This window comes from Neospora caninum, chromosome XII, assembly GCF_000208865.1.
Source record: "Neospora caninum Liverpool complete genome, chromosome XII".
Classification (NCBI taxonomy): Eukaryota; Apicomplexa; class Conoidasida; order Eucoccidiorida; family Sarcocystidae; genus Neospora; species Neospora caninum.
In genome coordinates this window covers 1,537,253-1,551,754 of record NC_018398.1, presented here as the reverse complement: position 1 = coordinate 1,551,754, position 14,502 = coordinate 1,537,253, and the positions used below count along the sequence as shown (strand labels likewise).

Sequence of the window (14,502 nt, the reverse complement as noted above, 5' to 3'; positions counted from 1 at the left end):
CGTTCAACACAGTCCAGGATTTCGGACGAAGGTGGATCCAGCTGCTAGCCAAAGTTGTCAACCGTCCGATATGCGAACGTGAGCCGAGAAGGGACAGGTTACGGGAGGACCGTGCGCAAACGAGCCTCAGAGTCCCTGAGAAGATGTTTGGACAATGACTCGAGAAGCGATGTGCTCCTATTTCTCACGGAAGAGAACTTGTGTGAGATACAGGGAGGGGTTCTTTTCGATTTGCTGAAGACGAGTAAGCGGCACCGGGGACCGCAACCAGAGATGGCTCCTTTAGCTAACCAACTGAGGAGCTCCCTCCTCGCCAGCTACTCAAACGTGGCATAATAGGCATAGAAATACCTTGAAATGGAGAAGCTCAAAGCTGTGCTTTGGGCCGCCCCAGCTCCGGGGTTCTGCCAGTTATATCCGGGACCGCCGCTCCGGCGCTTGCAGCCCCTCTCAGCGTGGGGGATGTTTGGGTCTTCAGTGCACTGTGAAGAGACCTGCAGCTGCAGATGTCGTGATGAAGAATATTCCCCAACGGATGCGCACGCCCTTTGCATCGGGGGTGCGTCCAGTCAATTATCGCTTGCTAACTTGCTCCGGAGCTCCGGTTATGCAACCAACGGCTTCCTTGCGACTGAGGCACTAGGTGACTCCTTTCCCCAAGGAAGCCAATGTCCATCACTACGTTCGCCTGTTCACTCATCTGGACTTGCTGCGACTTACGTGCGTGTTGCTGACGAAGGGCGACACATTTCCCTCGAAAATGAGTAGCGCTGCTAAAAGTATACGGGGAAGACACCGGTACTGGATAGGGACAGCCGTAAAGAAATGCCCGCTAGTTTGCGCAAGTACGATTGGCCGTTCGTGACCCTAGACAGACGGAAAGACGTAAACGAGAGAGCATTCACACCCCACGGTAGCGGTACATTCAAACATGTTCCCCTGCTTGTCAAGTTCCTTGTATCTAGTTTTTAGGTTCTTTTAACATGCTCTCCGCTCGGCAGCGGCAACTTTCAGTCGTCGTGCGGGATGGGGTTTTTCAGACGGCGTCACGGGTCAGGTTGCCCGTTCCGCGGGCCGCTAATTGAAGGCAGTCGCATATAAACTGGCACGGCAGGGCGGCAGGTTGTCTTGTCACAGCTGCGCCAGGTGCGTGGCTACAAGATACGGACGGGGGTTGCACGGGCTGTCGCACTAGCCTTTTTTTGCGGATCGCTTTTAGAGAAACGGAGGGTGATACGTCTAAGCTTGCCGTGCCGTTTTCTGGCAAGTGGGCGCACACATTTTATCTGTCTTGAGTCGGCGGCGCCGACTGCGCCGATTTGGCAGTGAAGGGCTGTCGCTCGTTTGCTCTTCCCGCGGGTCTGGTATATATACGAAAAGACGGACTCGGGCGGGCTCAAGTTTGCCTCAAGGCAGTTGTCCCACGACGTGCGCCACGTATTATGTCAATAGAGATCAGTGTCGGATTCTTTACTTTCCGCTTAGTGGGTGGCCGTTGTAAACGGTCATCAGCGATGTATCTTCTCGCCGAAAATGGGGCGCTCCTCCGCTGTGCTTCTGCCTCTCCTGTCGCTGCTCGCCGCTCTGTACACGACACCATTTTCCGTGTCTTCTGGTGAGCTCCGACTCTCTGGCCGTTCGTGCCGGTTGTTCCTTATGCGGCGTTTGAACCTCGTCACTGTGATGACTAATCCTCACTTCCATCGTCTCCCCATGAGAAAGAGCCATTGAGGAACCTGCCAAGGCACACTCAACGGTATCGACCCATGCGCAACAGAACTGCATCAGGGCGGCATGTACCGGACGGTGCAGGTGGCTGTTCATGGAAAACCGACTGTACACGCGTACCCGAAGAAGGCTGTGTGCTGTAGCTTTTGTTTCCGCAACTCGTATGCGTACTCTTTCCTGGTCGCTTCACTACCGGGTTGATCAGCAGGAAACCTCCACGCCTGCTGCGTAGCGGTGACTCGAACGAGAGCTCACCTGGATACTGGGCCTAGAGAACGCGTCAGTTCTCCCCCCGGGAAACGGCCACCGTACTTTCTTGTGCTCAGAGTTGCGCAAAAAGGCACTAAAGATTCCTAGTTGTTGGCTGCCTCTCGCCCCCTTCGTTGTTCGTCTCCTGCCTGCGTTTGCAGCCACTCGCGACTAGTGTGCGCGCTGTCTCTTTTTCAGTCTCCTCCCCTCTTTGGTGGATGCAAAACGCTCTTCCAGAAAGCGATGAATCACTCTGAAAGGGAACACGCAGAACCATACATGTACCCTGTTGAGCCTTCGACGCACGGTGCCTGGGGATGCGACGGCACGCCTGTCTTTCGATTACGTTTTCGCACATTTACAAACTTGCCCCGTGACACACAGAGCATGGAACGTGCGTGTGTGTGTTTGTCCAGAGCTACCAGGTGAGTCTGCGCCCCTTGCTGAATTTGAACTCGCGCACGCTTTCCCCTCCCTTCTTCAACTGAGCCTGCGTCAGTCCCCATCATCTGGACCAGATCCATCACCATCAGGCACGGAGACTCCACAGCCTGACGACGACACTTCTCCCGCACCAAATGGGCAGTCCTCTTCTTCAGAGGAGACGGATGGTGCTACCGCTCCACTCCAACTAGAAACGACCCCGGATTCAAACGAGCCGAATGGTGACTCGCAGCTACATCAAGGGGGCCAAGGACCCGGTTCAGATGGAGAGACGCCCCCAGAGCCTCGCTCCCTGCCTGAAGTAAGCTAGGTCATCGTGTTTCCTGACACGAAACATTCGTATCACCAGGCCATGTAGTCGCACCCGGGGCACTGGGTATGACAACAGGAGCTTTTGGCAACGTCGGGCACAGAGGCACGATAGATTGACGGTCTGCCACGAGGCAAAGACCAACTCGAAGCTAGAGCACTGCTTGTGCCCGTTTCAGAGTGTTCCAGTCTGCATATTGATAGTTTTTGACTCTGTGTGCGGGGATACACGAAGTTGTTCTGGGAGCAAGGCGTATTCATCTTTCAGTGTCTGACACGCCGCAAAACTTGGTCCAAAGCATAGAGGAAAGGCGCACCACTCCCTTAGAGTAGGCCAGCCAAATAATGGGCTAAGTAACGAAAAACAGCCAGTGCCGTGCAGTGGGACACCTTCGCACACGGTGCGTTTTTTCATGTTTGCGTGTAGCCACAGAATGCGGACGCCGGCTCGCCTGCTGAGCAGGACGTTCAAGACACCGCCAGAGAGATCTTCTCGTATTTCATTGCAGGCAAAGGTGAAGGTAAGCATTTCTCTCTTCCAGCAAAGCTGAAAGCCCTTTGCGTAACATACGCGATCCAGTGTTCCTTACCTCCAGCTTTGTTTCAGGCAAGCAACTTGCATCACTTCACTCTCTGTTGCCACATCACCTGGCGGTCGTGGTGTCTCTCTCTTTCTTGAGCTGTTTTCCTTTTTCAAAAGTTTGGTTCAGCGTGAGGCCTGGTGCTGAAATGCTGACTGCAGTGCCCCTTTGCCGGGGTGCGAAATCAAACCGACGGCAGAGTCGCAACTCCAATACGGGGATCGCCCGTGGAAACATTCCGTTCCTTTATTGGGACTTCAGGAATGACCTGACTGCGGCTGTTCCCGCCTTTCCTGCTTTACTCGCGGTGATCCTGCGAATGGGGGGCTAGGAGAAGGGAGCCGGCGATACGTTTCGGAAAGATGAGCAGATCTCGGTTTTCGAGCAGCACTATCCTGGCATCATCCGCCCCTAAACCGACGGTTTTGTGTTCCGGCCGTGCAGAGCTGCTCACGTGTGCGGAATGGAACCCTAGGAACAAATGGCCAAGGTTGACAAAAAGGTTCTGCCGGCGACTCCGCGGCCAGCCCCAACTTGCAGAAAGTTGTGAACAAGTGGCTGTCCAACTCCAGAACGCCATGAAAGACTTGTACATTCAGCCGGGTCCAAACCCTGTCCCCGGTACGTCGGCTCTTCTCAGACGTATCCACTGAACGACGACGTTTAGACAGGTCTGATAGTCAAACACCCTCGAAGCCGGTCTCCTCGGACACGTTTGCCCCTCTGTTCTCGCGCAGTTGAAGTGTACGTGCTCGAACAAGCGCCGGCACGCAAGCACTCACAGCGACGTCTTGCCGGCCCCGTCGACGAGCCGCACTAAGCGCTTGGATCCCAGTAGCAGTTCTCTGACGGGATGACGAACGCCATTCCCTGGACCATGTGCGATGCGTTCTCTCGCTGGCGCGCAAACAACAGGGCGCCGGTCCTTGGGAGACAATTTGAAAAATGGGGAGAGGTGTGTGCTGCGTGTTTCTGTCGCAGAAGTTCTTAGGGGGCTGCGGTTGGATCTGGTGCATCCCGTGATCCCCAGAGGTGAGACACTGTCTGATTTAAAGGGGCCAAACAGTTTGCCCATGACAGGTGTCCACCTCGTCTTTTTGTGTGGCATTTGAAGGAAGCGTTCCTCCTGGCTTCTTTCTCTCCACCGATGCTCGTAAGGCAGTCGCCATCCCGGTCTCCAAAACGTCGTGTTTTCGGCTAGGTCGGTGGTCCCTTTAGATGCCTCCTTTGTCCTCACTTTCGCCGAGGGCGCTTTCTGTTATATGCATTGATTATTAGGTGAATCCGCCGCCCCGGTCGAATCACTTGGACAGATGCTTGCCGCCGTAGCAGCTTCAGACTTTCCTCGCATTCAGGGGAATGTTCTGACCCAGAGTTGTACGACGAGGCGACTCCTGCACAGGTTACATCACATGCATCGTAAAGACCAAAAAAAGCATCGCAAGAACCCTGCTGCCGCTGCCCGCGCTCGTGAGGTAAGACTGTCGCGGCTGTCTACCTGTCCATGGACCCGCACACCCCGAGTGGGAGGAACCCGATGACCCCGGAGCTCGAAGAACTTCGCATCTCACTGAAATGCTGGTTTGTTCTGACTTCACAGGACGCGGCGTCTCGAGCCATGATGCTTCTGCAGCAAGTACCGGAACCAGATCCTGTTTTTATTGGCCTAATCGTCAGTTTGGTCAACATGCAGCCCTGCTGGAGGAGGACACGCAAGATCGACATTTATCCTCTCCGGTCGGGTGCAAAGATTCTGGAGGTCAAGAGGCGAGATGCGATTGCCCATGCGTTCGCCGGAGCGCTGTTGGCGGCCTTCTTCAGCCCTAGTGAGCAATGCCAAGGTAACCCTCTGCCTTACAATTGTGCAGTTCTCCGGGGCTTTCTTCAGGCTCGAGACGCTATCGATACAGTCGCGGCCACCGTCATCCGAAGCGCCGCAGAAGAGACCCAGGTTACGAATTCCGGCAGCCTACTGCCACAGGAGGAGGGAGCGACGACGGCAAGCTCGGCGACTGTGACGCCTGCGTCCGAGGAACTGTCAGATGCATTACTGCACGCCAGACTACGCGGCTATTACACAACCCGAACAGGTAAGTGGACTAGCGACTCAAAAACCGTTGCCTTTGTAGCGGGGTCTGAAAAAATGCGAAAAGGGGATTAACCTGCGAAATGGAAAGACTCAGGGCGGCCATGCAGAGATAAAATACATCTCAAGCCGCTTTTAACTGGAGTTCATCGTTTGGAGGGTGCTGGGATTTTGCGGTGTTCTCTGATCAGTCGTAGCCACGTCAGGCAAAGCTGGAGCCGTCGTTGGATTTCTTGGGCGGTCGAAGATGTTGGCCAAGTTGATTTCAAGGCTCATCACGATCCTGAAACCCTTGCTTGCTAGACAGCTTGGAAACGACCCTCAGCTGATCGCAGGGCTCCAGCAGCCAGCAGGCGAAACGAAAGGGATTCGCGCGTTCTTTGTCGAGCACACGGCGGCCACCGTGACTTGCGGAACAGGGCGTATTGGTTTGGGAAATGTCGCGGCGAAGCTGTTGACTCGAGTCCTGGGCGCCGTGTCAACCCAGGCCGCCGGTTCAGGAAAGTCTACCAGTTTCCTCACGCTTCACGCTACGTCTTTTCTTGAGTTCCCCACGTCGGACAGCCATGTTCAACCGGCGTCTTTCCCAGGCTTTCAACTCCACCAGCCTGTGCATGGCACTGCCCGAGCTCTGGTGCCCATCAGCTTCGTCTCCACTCAGAAAAAGGGCAAAAACAAGTCATGGAGTCGACAGAAACCAGGTCTCTACTTTGGGGCGGTCTCACTAATTGCTGTCGCCGTCGGATGCGGTGTAGCCTACGGCGTTTTGTGGCTGGCTCCTTGGGCAGTCGCCCTTGCTGTTATTGCCTTAAGTGCTGTTGTGGTGGCCACAGTCCTTATCATCATCCTAGCAGAAAAGGCTGCGCTCCGGCGCTGGTTCCAGAAGGGTGCCCACGTTGCCCAGAGGGCTCAAATGCTGAGGGCCGAAGCAGACAGGAGGCGGAAGCAAGCGCAAGACAGGCTGAGAGCGATGGCTCAGCAAGATAGAGGTTTCGGTACAAACGGCGGTCCAGGCGGCAATACAGGTAATTTTCCGGGGAATTTCCCACCTCCGCCGCCTTCAGTTTCGGGCTATCCGCCGCGACCAGGAACTCCGCCAGGACTCGGCGAACAACATCGGAGCTATCCACCAATTGACCAGTCGCCACCTCGAGTGCCCATTTACCCGCCCACGGTATATCCAGCGCCCGAACCCTACCATTAGCATTGTTGTTGTTGGGGGTGGCCTCCATTGTCCCCAACCGAGGTGCGAAAGGTCTCCAGTGTCTCGAGGATTCGCGGTTCCCACAAGTCCAGAGAAAAAACAGTGGACTGTCCACGCTTGGAGGATGTGAAGGGCATTTTGCGGGAGAGCAAGAACTACGCGTTTCCCGGGAAACGACCAAGACGCCAGAAAGTCGTGCTACGTCCTTCACGATGAATGCTTTTTAAAAATGAACTCATGCTACGTGCCACGTGTCTGTTCTTTCCAGAGTTTGTGTCGTATAAAGTAAAACAAGCAGCTTCAATGGCTCCTGATTTTTTGAGTCCTGCTGTCCACATACCCTCGAAGCCTTCGAGAGTGCCAGAGGGAAGTCGAGCAGAACGTAAACGCCGGTTTCGAATCAGGCGCATCCTGTATCACGAGGGCCGAGCGTTTTGCGCAGAGACTGGACACGCTCAGGAACCACTGATACTAGACGCGTAGAAGGAACGTCACCTGCTGCGTCGCTGAAAGCCGATCTCTTCTTGATACAGAGCGAAACATTCGCGGGCACGTCCAAGCATGCAACCACCTCGTTTTCGTGTTCCTAGCACCAGATATCGTCTAGACCTTGAAACCTAGTGTTGCGCTCGCGTGCAGACAGGAACCCTTATTTACCGTCATGGAAGACGCGTGACACATCTACTACATCACAAGAGTGTTTTGCCTCTGGCACGGGTATGACCAACTGAGGATGCACCTTTTCGTCCGCCTCAGCAAGCCATCTGAGCGCTGATGGAGCAGCCTGCGGGAAAGGTGAGACCGGTCAGGTTTCAACGAGAAGGGGTTTGCCTGCTCTACTATATACCTAGCATCTCCAGTTGCATTGTGACTGCTGCAGCCATCAGTTACTAGCAAGGTGGCAACACGCCGCTAGACGGGACATTCTTGAAAGGTTGGTCGAGTCATGTTGGAGTAAAACGGCAGCACGCAGACGACATGCAAAGGGTAGACGGTGCTAGATTCTCTGTTCGCCAGTTTAGGTCGCAGGCCGAGTCTCTGAAGCGATCCATGCACCCGCGAGAAACAGTACAGGAGACGCCGATGTCGATACACATACTGTCGAATAAATTTAACAAAACATATTGTGCGGACGAGAACGACTACAAACGGAGAGGATTCCACTTCGCGACACAGCACGTGTGGCTTGGCGACCCTTGACCACGAACCAAGCTGTGTGGCTGAGTTGGAGGGCCCATAAATTTCTGTAGAAAGGCTCGCTCGGTTCAGAACCTCGCAGTTGCCCAGCAGTAACGGCAGTGATAGGATGACAGCGAAGCCAGTTCCCCGCCCGAGTAGGACATTCGAATTTCGGAGTTGCCGCGGCGCACTCGACAGGAAAAGAGAAATCATCTGGAACCTTGATTTCCATCGTCCTCGTCGGAATCGAAGGTCGGATTTTCTTGAGCCGCACGCTCCAGCTCAAGTTGAGTCTGCAACAGGTTCGAGAAGCGTGTGCCCGGAGTATACTTCGGTTCGGTTTTCCTGACGCGCTTTTGGGGCACTCTGCCAAGTTCCTGCCCACCAACGAAGGCGATTCGGTTGTATTCATTCGCCCAGAGGATGCCGTAGTTGATGACGGGGATGAGCAAAAGAACACCGACGCCGAGAGCCAAGGAGAGTGCTCCCAAATACGCAAACAAGTGCCCGACTGGGAACAAGGCTAAGCCGACGATCCCCATAATGAAAGTAGCGAGACCTAGCCCCCAAGTGCAGATGACGAGGGCCCTTTTCCAAGCTTGCCTCGATCTCGGGACGCCTATCAGCGTCCGGAACTTGTCGAAGGATGAACGGTGGGCGTCGCCTTCGTCCCATGCCCTCCGATAAACGTCAACACGCTGGTTTTGCATGAAAGTGACAAACTCCTGTGCGAGTGGCGAAAGGGTTTCATTTCCCGCTTCAAGATCCACCTCGTCGAAGTCTGAGAAGTCGTCACTAGACGACGGAGGCGGAGGAGCAGTGCTGCCGAAGCGATTGATGCTGACTTGGATAAGAGAGGTAGAGCGTTTCGATTCCGCCACGTCTTCTTTTTGTGCCACCGCCACGTCTTCGTTTTTTGCCGCCGCCCGGTCTTTCTTTGTCGCCTCCCGGTCTTTCTTTGCCGCCGCCCGGTCTTTCTTTGCCGCCGCCCGGTCTTTCTTTGCCGCCGCCCGGTCTTTCTTTGCCGCCTCCCGGTCTTCTTTTCTGGCAGCTGTCTCTGCAACATTTAGAAAGGCACGGACGGCTGTCCTTGCCAAATGCTGACGACTGGTCATGCAATAAATTACGGCTTCGTGGCCGCAGGCCATCATATCCAGGACCGACTGCTCCAAGAGTCCGCGGGGTCCTGAGCTCTGTGTCCCCCTTTTGAGTGCTCTCGACAAGTTGCCGACCACCGCAAGCTTAGCTGTCTCCGGCAGAAGAAACGTGATCATCTTGCCAACTATGAACGAGAGCATCTTCCTCAGCAAACCCGACCGGGAAAAGAAGTCCAATAGTGCCAGAGAGAGCCGCCGCTTCTGAACCACTGCACACAGAGATCACATGCAGAAAACGCGAAACGTCATTTGCTCGATGGCTGGAAGGTAACACGATACAGTGGGCCCCTCTGCATGGGAGCGCCTTCCTGAAATTTTGTGGATAGCTTTCTCGTTCCACGCGGACATCTACGCGGCAGATGCGCAGCGCACGAGAACAAGAGAAGAAAGAGAGCGTCGGCGGAAGCCTGGTGAGAGTATTCCCAAAGAAGAATTCGAGAGCAACGTATGGTTCCGCCTAATCATAAAGATGGTTCGTTTCACTGGCACTTTGGCGGGAAAACGTGGCTCGCGCCACGCACTGCCTGTAGAACTATCGAAACATGGGGAGGCGGTCCATGGGAGAGATGAACACCTCACAATTACCTCATCCCCTTGCTGGTTGAATGGGAAGGGCCAGGCAGCCAAGCTGTCGCGCAACACACTCCGACGCAGACTACTTTCCGTTTTCCAGTGCTGCCTATGCCATACTTACAGAATAGAGCAACGCCTCGAGTGTCCATGGCTGTCTTGGCATTCAGCAGGACCAAATCTTCTAGATCGACAGACGCCGTATCAATGTCAGTTCGCAACGACCCAGCGAGCGCGAGACTTTTGACTGAATCATTTTCTGCGATAGCGGTAAGGAGAGGTGAGATAGCCTTCTTCTGTTTGATGGAGTAGTGAAACGCTTTACACTTCAGTGCCCACGGGTCAGGCGGGACTCCCGGATCACCCGCCAGGATCTCCTCGCACTTCGTGGGATTCACGGTAAACCAGTACACCATGGTTTGCACGAGCAAGTATTTCCACTCATCTCGCGACTTCTTCGGTTTCTTGAGGCGACTGAGCAGCCTTGGGGAGCAGTGGCTTGTGTCGAGGAGTTGGAACATCAACGCCAGGAACAAGGGATCCATTCGAGTTGTCCTGGTGACGTTCATGACGCTCCGGAGAGCTTGGAGCTACGAAAAAGGACAGAAACCGTCCCACACACCGCGAGCGTCTTCCCTATGACGCTGCTGCCGGTACGTGATCCGCTGCTGTTGTCTCCCCACCCCTTCCTGACCCACAGAAAGGCTCATTGCTCCCGCCAATTATGCCCGGCGAACGGCCGAGCTTAAGCCCACGGTCCGGGGAAGGCCGGGAAAGGGGCCAAGAGTTTCTATAAGGAGGAGGCTGACCAGAAGAATCCGAGGAAAATCGTCGCCGGCGAGACAAAACATCTGAGCGTCGAGCTAAAGTCAAGCTACATGATCACTTCCGCCTTGTTCACACCTTTTACGGCGCTTTTGAATGGCACAGCTTACCCGGGAAGCAACGTTCTGCTCGTCTCGCTTATACGTTGGGTCCTTTGTTTTTTTAATGCGCTTCATCGTGTCATTGTTCTGCCGAGCGTTGCATGTGGCCATTGCGTCGTAGAAGCAGGAATCTCCCATCAAACGAGCTGCGCTCCAGGCATCGTAGTCTTTGACCACTTGGGTGATGAACTCGAAATACTCGTCTTTTGGGTGAAGGTATACCGCTGAGCGGACACGGCCACCATGAGGGCAGCAAGAGCAGGGGGTGGGGGTATCAACAATGGAGAGAAAGTTTGAGAAAGAGTTTGTCGCCGCCACTGAATAGGCGGGGCCTCCTTGCCGATGGTGGAACGGCAACGAAGCAGAGTTCTCGGCAACAGCGTCTGCTGTCCTCTAGATTCAGGGCACGACTGCGCCGTTGCACGCGTGAAACACTCGAACTGCTCCAAGCAGTGTGAAACAAGACGGCAACTTTACGTCTACTCGCGGTGCTCCCACAACAGACAACCTACCTCCGTCATCTTTGACATGGACGAACGTGGGGTTGGCGATGACGAAACCGAGTTTTCGTCTGCAGTCTGCGAGCCGCACACAGCACAGGGTTTCGAAGGAAAAATCCAAACTCTGTTCGGTATAGAGGTGAGTGTGCCGAGAGAGGCCTGCTGCCTGAATCCAGGGTGAGCGGGTCCCAGAAAATCCAACGGAAGGCGAAGATAAAGATTGAAAGAGAGTCCACACCCACCGGATTCTCACTGGTAGTAAACAAAGCCTGCGACGTGTTTGAGCATGTCGTTGTCCTGGCACTCTGCTCTACTGTCTGGTGCGACGTTTGAATGAAAAGATTGAAGTCCAGACGACTGCGAACGCTTCACTTTAATGCACGAACGAAGAGCGGGGCTGGGCGCATGGACCCAAGATGTGAAAAGACGCTGTTGTCTGGAAAACACATTAAGTCGACGCATGTCTATCATCCTCCTTGCCAAGGTGGAGAGCCCGTGTACGCTGCCGGAAAATGCTACCCGTATCTTTCTTCCGACATCCTACCATAAAATGACCCTTCTCCACACTGTTCGATGAGAGTTTTTTGCACGACCTGTGCAAGCTTTTGACAGGTTGAGAAAAGCGGCTTGTTCTTCCTGTATTTGCTGCAGAGGCTCTTCAGAAGTTGTCCCCACTTCCGCTTCGGCCTGAATACGACGCACTGCATGGCGCCTGTGAGAGCCACACACACACACACACACACGGACGAAGACGTGCGTCCAGACTATCAACGCGTTCTGCCACTACGCCTCCTCTCGGATTGAACACACCTAAACGCCCCGACTGGGAGAGGCAAGTCGACAGCAGCTTCTCGTGACTGGTATTTCGCTGCTGGTTTCCACAGAGCAGCGTTTCCCAGATAAGGGCGGGGCGGCCAACTGATGGATCTTGTATGATCAGCAGCAGTGCCTCAAACGAACCGATGCAGCCAAAGAGGCCACTTTTTGTATCATGCTACGCTCTTCTGGCAAGGTGTTGTCAGCCTGGCTCGTTGACGTCCCGTCACCCACCGCTGATGGTCCCCTCGAAAGAATTTCTTTGGGATACGACGCGTGCTTCTTTCCGCTCAAACGGTGCAGCTCACTGTCATTTCCACTATCGATGGCCTGCTTCGCCGCAAAAAACATGTCCTGTCCTTTTTCCTGTTGGGCCCTGGCCTTAGCCTGGTCTGCCATGGCATTCTGCAGTGCCTGGGGAAACCGAAAACCACCAATAAGAGTTGCGAAATGGACGGGAATAAGTGGGTCAAACTCCGAGTCGCGGGGGGGGGGGGGGAATCTATTGGACGTAAATAGATGTCCAGGTAAAGACGCACAACACGCAAGGCTGCTGGAGCCGGCAGCGCGAGCAAAGCGAGGCGCACATCGTTGTGAGGAATGAAACGGTAACAGGTGGATCGTCGAGAGCCTTTGGCAACGTCTCCAAGATTTAGCAGTGCGTGACGACAGATGCGCTGTTTTTATGAGACGCAAACGCTTGCGTCGTGTCCAGTCGATGCCGACCACTTACTCGCATAAACAATCGACTCATCTGAATGACACAAATCTGTGGCAACCGGTCACAGAACAGGCCTCGACGGGTCTCTAGGGGAGCCCAAAATATGCGCGATCTTCGGACAGTCGAACTGAGAGGATGTTTCTCCAACCGCTTCCGATACGTACCTCAAAAAGTTTTCGTCCATCGGCAGCTTTGCCCTTGCGGGTGGTGAGCTGTGAGAAGGAAGAACCCGCGATGCTGTCATCGGCTTCCTCGTCCGTGGTATCCTCGAAGACGTCATCGCTAGTCTCGTCTTCCATAGCACCGCTCTCAAGAGCGAAGTCGCTGGTTGCTAGAGTCTGAATATCTGTGAGAGACAGGAGAGGACAAACTCATTAGCAATCCAACAAGCGCCGGGCTTCTCTGGAAAACGTGCACGCTATAAGAATGATTATATAGAGCGACAGAAAACATTCGCTCACGCCGGTGTTTCTCGAGCAAACTGTCATGGCAGATTGGCCAGACAGCTGCTACCGAGATGAAGCGTTTCTCCTTGAGTTACATCACAACAGAGAAGTCACATTCGTTGCATAGAACCCCTCAGCGATGCTGCAGCGAACGCGGAGGATCCACTCAGGCGGAAACCCGCGCGGCTTTTAAATTCGTCTGTTGCCGAACCCTGGCGATATTTTGCAGAACATTCAGAGAGAAACAAACATCTAATTTACCAGACGTCCTAAACAGACAAGCCAATGGCAAATCGGTAGCTGGTAAAGGGCGCAGCACGGGACAATCCGAACCATAGACCCCAGAGACTGTTTGCGACTTTTGGTCACTCGGAAAAGGGTGGCAGGCAAAAATGTGATATTCTTAATCAGCATATTCTGCGAAAGATACCATAACCAGACAAGCGTCCCCGCGAGACGAGCGATCGAAGCAGTATTCTAGCTAGGTCGTTGACCGATGATACACCAGTCACTCGGTCACTTCCGGAGCTGACGAAGGCGCTGCTCACCTGAATTTACGTCATTCTGGGAGTCTGCAGTGAGGCCAAAAGCGCAGAGAAGACTGAAATATGTGACGGAAAAGAGGAAAAACAGCGGCACCAACCGCCTATACGCTGCCATTCTGACAGCGTGAAACTAACAGCTTTCAACGCTTCGCCGTCTCTCTAGCCCAGTTGGCGTCGAGGAAGATCGATGGGTCCAGCAGGGGTCATTCGAGGGTATATTCATCCAGTCCGTACAGAGCGCTGAGACTCAGAGTAACAGCGGACTGGGAATTGGTTTGAGGCACGATTGTCTTCTCGATACGGTGGTCGTGGCGAAAGTGAAGGAAGGGATGCGGTTGGCACAGGCAACCGTCGACTCAATTCGACACGGCGCAAACCCCAGTCCCTCCGTAGTTAGACGCGCAATCCAAGCAGAAGAAAAGTATTAGTTCTGAGCAAGAGCGCTGCAAAATATGTTGAACTCATCGAGGACGTCAATCTGGCCCGCATTGCTCCACTATACTTGTTTTCCCGCAACGCGGACAGGATCGTTATATTAGGCACAAGTGCGGCAGCACGACGATCAGGAAAACAGACAGCTCCAGCGTGAAATTTAGACAGAGACTCACTCTTCAGACTCAAGACCAAAATCGAGGTACTTGCGGTCCTCAAAATACGTTCAGAGTTGCATGAAGGCCCGCAATGGTGGGTCACCAGCCCAACTAGCCTGCCGCGTTACAAGACACCGTAAGAGAAGCTGACCCGTCGCCCTTTGCTCAGTCGAAAAGCAAACAAACAGCCGCAGGTATCAATCGGCACGTGAAAAGAATCGAACGGTAACTTTGCTAAAGGTTTCGCTCATTCGTTTCAACATGTTGACACGGAATGTTCCCTTCGACAGAAAAGTTACGGACTTTCTGCAGAAGGCGGATTTGCTCATCGGCGCCGTGCCAGCCGGCCATGAATTGCGATTGAGGATCCGCCGTCCGGTCCTAGCAGGGCGTCCACCCGGGCGAGGTCACGACGCTGCGGTCGTTCAAAAGAAAGTTGCACATACTCCCA

At 54.2% G+C, this 14,502-nt stretch overlaps 2 protein-coding genes across 2 annotated transcripts; one reads left to right on the top strand and one right to left on the bottom strand.

The window, feature by feature from the left end:
• Nucleotides 1-1,514: 1,514 nt before the first annotated feature.
• On the top strand, nucleotides 1,515-6,601 carry NCLIV_062170 (conserved hypothetical protein; the record flags this gene model as incomplete). Its single annotated transcript, XM_003885768.1, has 8 exons — nucleotides 1,515-1,615; nucleotides 2,272-2,722; nucleotides 3,158-3,251; nucleotides 3,756-3,932; nucleotides 4,293-4,343; nucleotides 4,737-4,786; nucleotides 4,912-5,401; nucleotides 5,589-6,601. The coding sequence occupies 8 exons, from the start codon at nucleotides 1,515-1,517 to the stop codon at nucleotides 6,599-6,601; spliced, it is 2,427 nt and encodes an 808-aa protein (XP_003885817.1).
• Nucleotides 6,602-7,989: 1,388 nt separating this feature from the next.
• NCLIV_062160 (conserved hypothetical protein) lies at nucleotides 7,990-13,576 on the bottom strand (the record flags this gene model as incomplete). The annotated part of the gene is made up of 8 exons (XM_003885767.1): nucleotides 7,990-9,146; nucleotides 9,632-10,097; nucleotides 10,443-10,657; nucleotides 10,946-11,011; nucleotides 11,478-11,645; nucleotides 12,058-12,163; nucleotides 12,635-12,816; nucleotides 13,465-13,576. 8 exons carry the CDS (start codon nucleotides 13,574-13,576, stop codon nucleotides 7,990-7,992), a joined length of 2,472 nt encoding a protein of 823 aa, XP_003885816.1.
• Between the last annotated feature and the right edge of the window lie 926 nt (nucleotides 13,577-14,502).